At 37.1% G+C, this 12495-nt stretch overlaps 1 protein-coding gene across 1 annotated transcript; it reads right to left on the reverse strand.

Annotated features, from left to right (window-relative positions):
* Window positions 1-341: 341 nt before the first annotated feature.
* On the reverse strand, window positions 342-12091 carry LOC110378341 (putative uncharacterized protein DDB_G0286901). The gene is made up of 6 exons (XM_021337555.3): window positions 11897-12091; window positions 4316-4489; window positions 3204-4222; window positions 1694-1877; window positions 1532-1612; window positions 342-1426 (listed from the first exon to the last, which is right to left on the reverse strand). Exons 1-6 carry the CDS (start codon window positions 11916-11918, stop codon window positions 537-539), a joined length of 2370 nt encoding a protein of 789 aa, XP_021193230.3. The 5' UTR covers window positions 11919-12091; the 3' UTR covers window positions 342-536.
* Between the last annotated feature and the right edge of the window lie 404 nt (window positions 12092-12495).

A 12495-nucleotide genomic window follows, 5' to 3' on the forward strand; every position in this document is an offset into this window, starting at 1 on the left:
CGGGTTTCGATATTTTTATTTAAATTCGATGCTGCTGCCCATCTCTGAGCAGGTATCTGATTTGCCCTCTTATGTATGTATTGGCTCGGATACTTAGGTACCTACCTGTTGCCTACAGGTGTACCTATGTACTGACTAACACAGACGTGCGTTTCAGATTTGATTGTAAGAATCGACAGGTTTTGGTTTCGGGTAGCTCTCTACCTTTTTACTTTCATGAAGGGTCAATAAAAAACAATTCTGATCTAACTTACACAGTAAAATTCCTTTATTATCACACATTGTACAACAACATAATAAGTTCCTTACGCTAAAGTTACGAGTACTTAGGTACCTACCTATTTCACTTAGTAGTAATTTTTGTAATGTCTCATTTTTGGTTGCAGTCATGTCTCAATAAAATAAAGTTTACTTATCTCTATTTATACATAAATTACACTAAGTATATTTTTATTTTATTTACATCAATTTATGCAATATTAGTTAAATTATTTAACTTGGCAAAGGATATTGTAATTCTATCTACTTTTAATATTTCAAGAAAAGAATTGTCGCGCAGGCCTATCTTTGGGGTAGCCGTTACTATTATTGCTACCAAAGTCTTCTAGTCTAGAGTTGAAATTATTTTGTACTACTTGTCTGGACCCTAGGCTACCCACTGACGACTGTGGAGCAGTGTACGAAGATGGTCCAGAATACAACGGGTTTATTCTGTACTGTTCATTTTGTGTAGGTGTGCTTGGGTGCTCCACTGCATAATCTATTCTAGACGTCATAATTTGCTGTCCTTGATTTTTGTTTGCTTCGTTCTGCGGTCTCGTTACGTCTCTGGGAGCGCCGAACTCATCTATTTGGAAAGCACTTAAAATCTCTTGTTTATCTTTCTCGTCTTCTAATTCGTAACTCACTGAAGGTATAAGTTGGAATGAAACTACATTTGGCATATTGTTGCCATTAGTTTGGATCAATTTCGCGTTTTGTTGAGTGTTCGTGTTAGTCTGCTGGTTTGTTTGAGAATTTTGATCGATCGTGTTGTCTTCCAATTTAGTGTAAAGGTAGTATGATTGATCCTTCTTGTATGTGAGCAGTTTGTTTTCTTCTAATGGATGAGGTATAGTGCCTACTATTTTATCTTCTAGCTGTGCTGATATTCCACTTTGGCTATTGATCAAATTATTGAGAGCTTCTTGACTAGTGAACTGTTCAACTCCATTAGGAGATTCAAGTTGCAGTTTAGCTGGGTTCAAATCAACAGTATCTGCTTTCACAACTTCAAATTGAGGATTGGATTGCTTAAAATTGTCCATTGCGTTGTTTTGATTAGTGTTTCGTTGTAAAGTGAACATTGGTGTAGATTGTTGTTGAATGTTGCTGGGATTGATGAAGTTTGCTGGACTCGGGCGGTTGTAAATCTGACTAGTTACATCTGGAACAGACCATTGATATAATTGACCACTGTACAACTGGTTTTGACTATTAAGAACATTTTGTTGAGTATTGGGTATTTGATATCGTGATGAGTAAAATTCACCTTGTGTTTGTTGTGAAGGAGTGAATTGATTTGTTTGTATCTGTTGACCCTGGTTTCGATCATCAGTGTACTTTGCATTGCCTGTAAATTGAATAAGTTGATTAATGTTAGGTTTTTGTTTAGGAATATTTGCACTGTTAACAAAACTGTTTGGATCGTTACTAGTATATTGTGACGATGTAAGCGATGATATCTGGTTCGTAATTTGTGACAGTTTGTCGTTGTTTAGATTCTGAAACTGTGCTGGAGTAGGTGCTGCTGTAGACGTCAGTATCTCTTGTTGTGCAATGTTGTTGTATTCTCTCGCTACGTTGATGGAATCAGTCAAGAATGAGTACACGAGCGCCTGTGAATCAGAAATATTATTTGAGTTTTGACCGCCGATTAGCTTAGCGATAGGAATAAAATTGAATGCATTTCTATTGTTCAAAAAGTTGTCACTCATAACCAAGTAGTTGCTACTTCCAGTATTCAATATTTCTAGTTTATCATAGGTGGGGTCGCTTCGATTCTTGAAAAGGTAGGCAGCAATTCTTTCGGGAATAGTTATTTTTATTGAAACCGTGCGCTCTATCGTATTTGGAATGCCAGTTTCCTTGAAGAAAGGCAAATTAGAAAGCTTGTTACTATTTTGGTAAATAAAGTTTTCATTGGGAGGTTGTAAGCTTGTTGCGGGTGTAGCTATAATTCGTGAACTTTTGGAAGATACTGTTGGAGTTTGTATTGGAACTTGAGATGTTAAACTTTCCCCACTATCAGTAGTTGTCCGTGCTATGTAGTTATTATTATCTGAATAATCGATAGATTTAAATTCTTTACGATATTGAACGTATTGTGGAGGAGAGGCAGTTTTCAGAATATTGTCTGTATCTTTTACTATGTCATTCACTGTTATGTCGAGTTTTTCTTTAGTTAGTATATCAGCAAATGTTAAATTTTCCTGGTTGACATTCATTTGGGATGGTTTTCGGACAGAAAACGATGGTTGATTAAAGTTTTCAGTGAATGTTACGCGAGTAGTGGTAGGCAAGGTCGGGGCAGCTCTTAGCTGAGAACTTTGATAGTATACGGGTTGTGGTACATCGTCTGAAGGTAAATACAACCGTGGCAGTGTTGTGGGGTTCCGAGGTGGTGGTAGATAGAATCTAGCTGTTGAAGTAAATGGAGATGGGGTAAGGTAAAGTCGAGATGCTTTCGTGGGAAGCGGAGACGTTTGTGGGGAACTTAATCGCCCTGAATATGTTGGACGAGTAGGAATAGTGGTAGGTGCGATAAAGATACGCGTTGTTTGAATTTCAGTGGTTTCAATTTGCTTAGCAGCAGGGGTAGGCTTTGGGTAAGAATAGGGCTCCTCAGAATCTGATCCAGATTCTGGTTCTGGTGAGATTATCTTTTCAGTTTGAGATGTTGTCGGTTTTTCGTACACGTAAGGTGTATTTTCTTCAATAAGTCTTGCTGTAGGTGATGGGGTGGATAGAGAGGCGGGTGAGGGTCTTGCGTAAGTGTAAGGCGTGGGCTCCACTATTAGTCTAGCGGATTTAGTTGGTTTAACAATCCAAGTTTTGACTGTAATTCTAGATTTTGGTTTACCTACTTTTGGCTCCTGCACTAACCTGCTATACGTTAATGTCTTTGTTATAACTGTTGATGGAATCTCTTTAATTGTACTTACCAAATTTTGTTTGAGTTCTCTACCTGCTGGATTGTTTAAATTATTTGGATATTGTTGTATATTGGATGCTGGAGTACTGTATGTGTATGCTTGTTTATCTTGATTATTATTGTTTACGTAGTTCTGTGATTTAGAAAAGGAAGCTTCATTGTTTGTTTGAGGTAATCTTCTGGGTTCTGAGTACTGTGCACGTTGCTTTGTATTCGGCGCTCTCTGTGTATTTTGTACATTGTTTGATTGAGAGTTGCTTACAGAACTTGTTTGTCTCTGTGAAAAACTATTAGATATCTGTGTCGGTCGTGGATTCTGTATTTGGGGGTAATTATTTGTGTTAACAGAATTTGAATTTCCATTTTGAGTAAATCTGCCTGCATGCCCGTTAGAAATAAGGTTTCCAGTCTGTGATGTCTGAGTTGTTTGCACTCTAGCGTTTTGGATACCATTATTATTTACTGCATTGTACTGTCCATTTTGTCGCTGTCTTTGGAACACTTCTGCATCTCTTTGCAACGGCAAAAAGTTAGTGTTGATTGGTGCAGGAATATATCTGGGGTCAGGTGTTGATGCTGAGAACGAGTAATCATTTGGATTTCCTTGAACTAGGTTCTGGTTCTGGATTTGTTTCGCTGGAAAATAAACATTGTTTGGAGCTCGTTCAGGTCCTGCTAATAGGGCTCCATTCGGGAACAGCTGACCGAATGGTGGCTTGTATTCCTGCATTACAATGAGATTACTCTTCATCGCACTCTTATCGTAGGGGTTACGCATTGGGTGAGTGAGCATTTTCTTAATATCCTTCATGAGTTGTGGACCTAATCGTAGATTTTCAAATTGCTCGTTGTTGTTGTTTATGTACTGTTGAGAGTTTTGGCAGTCGACGTTCATCCACCAGTCGCAGACGAACACCGCTTGGTTGAACAAAGTTCCATTTGGACAGAGGAACGACTGGAAGCCGTAGGTTGATCCTACTGTGCAGACTCGGAAGACTTGACAATTTGTTTCTATGTCTGCATAATATCCTGAAATTGAGAAAAAATGTGTTTAGGAACATGTACAAACAAAGTATATGCAGGTGTCAGTACTTTTGTAGTTAACTAAGACTTGGATATTACCTGGGTCTCTTCCCGCGCAAGAGAAGGATGTCCTGGGTATAGCGCCCAGGGTAGGATAATCACTGCCGGGTTCCCCTGGAACTGCCAGCCGGATATCCCACCCGTGACCGTTGTGGTCTTGATGCTGCGGCCCTCGACCATTCTGGGCTTCTACCCATGAAATGGTGAGGCATACTGGAAACATTCAAATATTCAATCATTAATATAATCCCTTTCGTGTGAATGATTGCAAAGAAGGAGATTTTTATCCGTCCTTAATATTAGGAAGTTTATAATAGATAGGATTAGACAATACGTTTCGCACTGAACTTTCAAAAGAAATAAAGTTAACAATCAAAAAGAAATCGAGTTACCAATACTGAAGTCGACACTAAATCTGAAGAGGCGAATGGAAACGATTAATTAATTAAGCAAGCGTTCGCAAAATGACTACAGTAGACTATTTTAATTGGCTTTGCATCTTTACAGAACTGGCCATCTTATTCACCACTAAGCTTACCTTATTTCGTAACATAAGAATTTAAAATAATAAAAATTGGACATAGGCAGGAACCTAATAGGGACACCTTCGACATTGCTATTGAAGTACATAGATTTATCGTTAGCAATTATGTGTCTTTTAATCTTTGAAATATTTTTAGAGTAGTAGGTATGTATCTTACTTTGCAAAAAACAGGACCCAGCCACGCAAACCTACATTACATCTAAGGTATTTCCACCACACCGTCCAGAACTTTTAATTTAAAAATATATTCTGCAGATAAATAACTAGTCTCTAAGTTTTTACTCTGCAACATCCATCTGCTGATTTATTCGTTTACTGCACCTATCAACCGCAACCGCAGCAGACAAAAAACCAAAAACAAATGGAAATTGAATTGAAAAACAGCACTGATTGTTTCGCGATAGCTGCACTGTTATGTTTTATAGCGATCCCTTACTTTGAAACTCAATTTAGTTAAGTGTTTCCGAGGCGAACCCGTCGGAATAAATTCTCTCTAGAGAACAGAGTCTCTGGTAACCAGAGATGGCCGTGTCAGATGTACTCGCTAATGAACGAAGCAGAAAAATGCTGAAAGCAAGAAACGAATGTGCTAGGAACAAATGGTTTCGTTTTAAATGTTGCTATATTGTTTTGCAGTAGGTAATCAGAAAAGTGTTCTTAAGTTTGATCATTCTTAAGTAATTAGGTATCTAACACCATCACAACTTTCAACAAGTTTGTACCTAAGATTAAAAAGTTTTTGTAACTCTAAATTTGATCAGCCACACAAAAGTAAACAAGCATTGACAACTTACTGGTAGGTATCTAATATCTACGAAAAACAATCCGTTGTTAATGTCTCATATGTGCCTCCACACATTTTCTATATTATCACAAGGAGTTCGAGTTTTTTAGTCTCCAATTTCATAAGTAGAATCACCCAGCTAATTAAGTATATTTAATTAAACGTCTCGCGAACCATTCTCAGCTCACTCCATACGGTTTCTTCGGCAATTGTTTCGCAAACTACTATGGAGACAGTTCTCATAGTTTTTGCTGGCTAGTGTAATCTGGACGCAAAAACCTCGTTGACGTATGTCACACGGTGTGGTAGGATATTGTTACAAGGCCATCGAGGGCACAATGTGCTGGTAAAGCTATGTTGATTGGTCGAATCATAGCAGCAAGTATAACCTGATATGAATCAAAGCACAGGCTGGAAATATACCATAGCGTTTCAAAAAATGTTATTAGGTACCACTTCTAGGAAAAATACTATAAGTAAAAATAATGAAGAAGACTAAAAGAAAGATGGAAGAAAATCAAGAGCTTTATGTGCGGGGAATCCTAACTGATGACCCGTTCCTACGAACACGTAGCGATTAGTGCTCTACTTCTTATCCAATTCTGCTACGAATAGTTTCTTAGAGACGTATCTCATTTTTCAAATTGCAGTATATTTATTATCTTAGGTATTTTAAATTATATTTTGTCATTTAGGCATAATCACTGAAAAAGCTGTTTCTAAGAGTCAATGAATTCAAGGATCTTTTAAAATTCTATAAAAAATAATATTTATCTACTTATTCGTTTTGAATTGCAAAAATATATTTACGGACATTTACCTACACATTAGTGGTAGGTATCGGTAGTAGGTACTAGATATCTACGTTTAGGAGATCTACGTTTGAGTAGTGTATCCTATCCTTTAAAGACGTTTCAAAGAAAAGTTGTTCAAAGGAAGGAAAGAGCATCGCTGTAAGTAAGTATCAATTGTATTTTGCATTTCTGAGTACCTACGCTAGAATCTGAACGAGATACCTACTCTATTCAGCGACATATCCTTTGGGCAGCAACATTCTTAAGTTTGTTTACGTCTAGGTATCTACTTATCCATCAGTGAAACTTCAGTCATTAAGATTATGTACCTACATTCTTCTTCTCGTGTACCTACATTATAGGTAGGTATACTAAAGGATCCCTAACAAGATTAAATCTTTTGGTGGTCGTAAAAACGTACCTACAAAGCTGCTATCTGTACCTAATACAGCCACAAAATTGACTTGGAAACATCAACAAAAACTCGGAGCACATCTTAATTACGAAGCTGGAACTTCGACCCGACTTTGATGGATCGCTTTGCTTTTGTTTGACATTACAAAGACTGGTCACGAGCTTGTTGCAAACGGACTTGGGATTCCGTACTCTCGAGTTTTTTTATTCTATAAATTTAAGACTGCATTTTACTTTAACTCAGTGCATTAGTTCAAGGATATCTAGCAACAGATACACCACTATAACTAGAAATAGAAAATTGAAATTGGTACCGACATTTTTAAGGCAACCTCTTTTCAGCATCAAAAACGGAAAACCAAAGCTCTAGTAGTCTATGGGATCAACCATGCTCACGCGCTAACATAAACTCTGTAATACTTAAAAAGGTTTCTACATTATACTTCGTGGAGGTACGGATCCCTAAAAACGAATATTGAACACTCGGGTTTAGCAATTGGATGGATTGGCTTATGTCCGGCAACCAATCAAAACTATTTGAGAGAGCCGGCTTTTATTGAAATTGCCTTTTCAAAGGGTGATGGCATGGATCAATGCTTCAATGATCGCCATATTTTTCACATGTTTGTTTGTATTCGATAATTTGTTTCGTTGATACAGTTGATTGGCAGCTTTTATTGAGTAGATATTTTTGTCACAAGCAAAAGTTGTTAAAAAATTAATTGTAGGTATTGCAGGATGATCATTAGACTTTAAAAGTAGCAACTGTAGATATTAAGCTAGCAATAAACATTATTCAAACGCGACATTTAATGACAAGCATAGTCGTGATTTATAATCGTAAAAATTCAATCCAATCTGCAATATCATTCATCGAGGTTTATCTTATCAATTAGCTTACACAATTCATTAATCATAATAAATTAATAAAAAAACGTTACGTCTACAAGTTCCCATAGAGTAGATTTAAATGCAAATATTCATCTGTCACACGAAAAGAATATGTCATTAGGCAAAGGCATATTATGTCACAGCCTATTGAATGAGTTTAGGAATATATTAATAATAAATTGTTTGTAAGTCTGGTAGGCCTAGCCGATGCATTCTTTTAGTAGAAAGTTGTCAATATTATTGATATTAGGCAATCATTAGCTATACGGACTAATTTAAGGAGTGACGGAAGTTAAGTGTGTTATGAGAAAATTCTTTTGGCTGTTTCTTGTTAGTTTTGGAATTTGGACAAACAACTTTTTGCTGAGGATTATGTCAATAATGTAGATCAGAGAAAACAGCGCATTAAAATAATGTGCGACTTTTAAGGATCATTCATTCATTTTGGATAGCTATCGAAGTAAATACTGTATCATCAAAGATAGGTTACAATACCCGACCCATCCGATGTTTCACGTTTGGAGATTGTTTGTTTGACATAATTTATATGAAGCTAATGTCAAAATTGGGTCTCCAATCACAAAATAATGTATGGATAAATTATTGCAGTTCGCAGTAAATCCATTTAATTGTTGGAAGATATGATATTAATCAACAATTATCACTCTCTCGCAAGTTATATCTCAATAATACGGGCGTAACTCCATATGATTCAATCTACCATCAGATCGTTTGCGATGTGAATCAGGGAGTAAATATTGGAGTTGATAATGAGTGGACACGAGCGCCCATCGTGAGATGCAATCAATTTATCATCTTTATTCTGCTCCATTTTCATTTTGCGTTGATGGAAAATATTTTTATTAATTTAGGTACTTTTACTATTAAAAAGAAATACATATTGACGACTTGGAATAAGGCTCGGAGGATGATGACGTGAATTAGAGAGTGACATGATGACGACTGTAAACTACAGGTATGACCTACCCGAAAACAAATTATTCGATAATTACATTCTACTTAGCGATTTTCTCAATAAACTATAACATAGGTACTAGGCTACATTATTATTTGGACTTGGACATAACGTAAATTAGAGTGGTTTAGTTTTGATTTTACTATTATGATCTAAGTACCTACTTCATTCAATGTATAAAGTGTAGGTAACCTTTAACCTTTGTAACCGTTTTCCCCATTTGCAGCACCTACGTGGTATGCGAAATTCTGTAGCCGAAACCATCAATGGCTAATAGATTCATCGGCACTGCATAATCTAGCAATAAACCATTCGCTCATACTCATATCCCCAAACTGCACTAACTAGGTTTTCATCAAAATTCTCAACCAACGAACATAATTGAAAACAAAAGCGGCCACAATCCGACACAGGATGGCGGGCGATCCATTTCCCGCCAACCATTCATTTGTCTGTGGTGCATCATGTATGAGGTTCAGCCATAACTGTCAGATAACACGAATACACAGTTATTGAATTACTGGCCACATGATGACAGTGACCTGGGAAATGGCAGAAGGTGGAATTTGAACTAAGACTCGACTGAACCTTGGGCTATGGATTTTTTCAGGAGTACCTAAACACTAACGAGATCAGCCAGCTGCGCAGGACATATTATAGTGCACAAGCATTTGCGCAGACACAGGTGCACTCACTAATTCTTTACTCTCATAGCCCGATGGGACGGCAATCCGACACGACCGGAGAGAGAACAGGCGCAGGACCGACATTAACGTGCTCTCCGATGCGTAGGCGATGACGTAGGTATATAAGGGAGTATATAGGGGGCGTAATAAAGGAAGTTCACAAGGAAGTACCTATAAAAGAAGAATTAAGTATGGCGTTATAAATATATAGGGGAGTCATTTTAATGATTACAAATATCCCACAAAACAACAGACATCTACGCAGAGTGGATCTTCTTATTCTCCTCTGTATGAGGCATAGCTCGTGCCCAAGAATTAATTGCCAGGGCGCCCCATGGCCTAACATGAGAACTTAATTAACAGATAACTATTCCCTATTACTGCATCCCCTGATTTTAGACAGACTAACTAATTGAGTACAATAACTCTGATAATGAGGCTATTAAGTTCCAACTCAAAAACTTCTTTGGCTTTCCAAATTAATTCAGCTGATTAAGTAACATCTAAGATTGATCAAATAACTCAGCTACTAGTTTATCGTCTCAAAAGCTAGGCCTAGAGTTTAAATTACCGTAAAATTTAATCGTTGCGTCTGAGCACTAAAGTCACTTTTAATGCAAGCGAAATTACTCACGATAAAAAATAATGGTCAAATCGAATTGCAAATAAAAGTAGGTGAATCGAAGGCATTTATTTACGGATTGTTAAAAATTTTGGATTCTATAATTTCACTTAGGTTCTTGAATAAAAATTACGATCTTCTCTTGTGTTTCTAATGTAATAATATAGCGTAATGTAATAATAGCTGTTCTATATAAATAACTTAACTTTAGTTTTGTTATTTCATTTCCCATTCCTGGTGCTGTGGACTGTGGAATTTTACTATGCACTCTAGGGCCTCTCTAGGGCTCTAGGGTACAGCGCTGAATTAGTTATGTGTACCAATTGCTGGTTTCTAAGCACCCTTATCGGTTTTATGTGCCTGAACATATAAATCACCGATAACTCAATAACCGGGCATTAACTGATACTACTTCGGTAATTTTAAGACAATAGAAAATCAATTGTGTCTCGTGTCATATAGATCTGCGCTCCGACATACAACGGGTTGATGACGTCACATCTCGGGAAATTAAAAAAGTATGCTACAAAACCAGGTGGTGACATGTCCATCAGTCGTCCAAATAAACACGTTTTAAAATTATAAATGTATTTATTAATGAGATAGGCGTCTTTTATCAACAGATTTAACGACTTATGCCGCCTATTAATAAACTACAAAGGTCTATTTACGTAACGAGTGACATATTGGGCCGCGATTTGAATTTCTTCGGCATAGTTTAGAAATGGCCGTTTGTTTATGAATAGGGTTGCGTCATAATGGGTTTGTTGGTTATGGCAAAATTTTATGGCGTTTTTAGAACTTTGGTAGAAGTCATGGTAGTTAATCTACGTCACTATATGGTGTGCGCTATTGTGGTCATTCGTCAGTTTTTGACACATAAGAAGTTTTTTTCTGGCCCTCCGCGTTTTGTGGATGAAGTATTAGTAACTAGCTTCCGCCAGCGGCTTCGCCCGCGTGGTGTGTTGATAAAAAGGAGCCTATGTGTTAATCCAGGGTATCACCTATCTACATACCAAAATTCAATCAAATAGGTGCAGCTGTTTTTGCGTGATTGAATAACATACATACATACATCAATACATTCTCACAAACTTTCACATTTATAATATAAGTAGGAAGTAGGATATAAGTAGGATTAAGTACCCATGTATGTAGTAATTTGTATTGATTCTGCTTCTTTTTTAATTTGGGTATTTAAATTTTAATTGACCTAGTAAGCTTGTTGTCGCTTCGGTTATTTTTAAGGCAACGAGAATATTTTACTACTTACAAAGTTTAATATGATCATACAACCGCGCTTATCCGCTTATGGGCCATGCTAAGGTCATAAATAAGAACTTTTAAGATGCATTGCATGAGATAACACCAAGTTTTAATTAAATTTTACGCGTCAGAAATATTAGCAGCTAAGTTTGTTTTCTCTGCTTTTACGAATTTGTTATTTGATTAGTAATTAATACAATCTTCTTATTAGTATAAAGTTGGACTATTATTAATGTGTTTGATTATATATTCTTCTTATTGTCAGAAACTAAAACTTGAGAAATTTTGGGATTATTCGTAACAATAACCGCGGCCCTGCAATACGAAGGGCTCCAGGAAAGAACATGGGTGGGTTTAAACTGGCACCCCCTTCTGCTTTACCCACAACAGGAGGAGAAAGTTGATGATTTTCCCCTGAACAAAAAAGGCGGGAAACGACTAGTCCAGTATCATCATTCCCCTGCCGGCCCAATCCCAATTTCCTCACTGCACGTCCTCTTCTCCGATCCCTTCTTATCTTATCAAATCCCATCTTATCATATGAATACCTACTCCTTGCAGCCGTCGTCTCTCACAGAATCCATTCATCATTTCTTTGGTTGATGAGCTACTTACTCAATAAATAGCCATAAAAAATACTCACAAAATATCACCAAGCTCCACATTTTCGGAAGATCATCCACACACTTGCACTAAACCGTCTTCAAAAAAGTGTAGCACCTCTTTTAATTAAAAAAGTACCTAAATATGATTATCTTCACTGGCACGAGTCGAGCACTACCCTACGACGGATGTATCAACATTGTGAATGAATTGTTGCCGTTCTCTCGGAGCTGGTACTCCGCCCTACCATGAGACCATAGCACTCATTAATTAGCGTAGACTCGATACTGCTTTATCTGCTGTTGCTAAATGACAGTATTCACCTACTTTCTGTGACGGCTGTCAGTAGGTTTGATATGAATATATTTTACGCCTGATTTTGATTTAGATTTTTTTATGAACTGACCGTGCATGGTACGTTACTCGTGTGATGACATCAGACTGAGGAGTATGGATAAAGACAGGCTACACCTATCCCATATAAAGAAATGGGATTAGTCCAAGAAGATGATTTGTATAAGTTCGTACACCTTTTGTTCGTTTGTCATACCTAAATGATGATGACCTATAGTAGCAGTCGAACGAAATTCGAACACAGTCTTAGGATTGAATAGCTTATAGCCCTCGTATATTCCAACC

This window comes from Helicoverpa armigera, chromosome 15, assembly GCF_030705265.1.
Source record: "Helicoverpa armigera isolate CAAS_96S chromosome 15, ASM3070526v1, whole genome shotgun sequence".
Taxonomy (NCBI): domain Eukaryota; kingdom Metazoa; phylum Arthropoda; class Insecta; order Lepidoptera; family Noctuidae; genus Helicoverpa; species Helicoverpa armigera.

Bases quoted from the DNA above. Each gene is read 5' to 3' on its own strand.
- LOC110378341 (XM_021337555.3), bottom strand. From the start codon at position 11,918: ATGTGGAGCTTGGTGATATTTT. The intron at 1,878-3,203 runs GTAAGTACAATT...TCTGATTCACAG, and splicing joins GAGAACTCAAACAAAATTTG to GCGCTCGTGTACTCATTCTT. The intron at 1,427-1,531 runs GTGAATTTTACT...GGTCTGTTCCAG, and splicing joins TCCTTCACAACAAACACAAG to ATGTAACTAGTCAGATTTAC.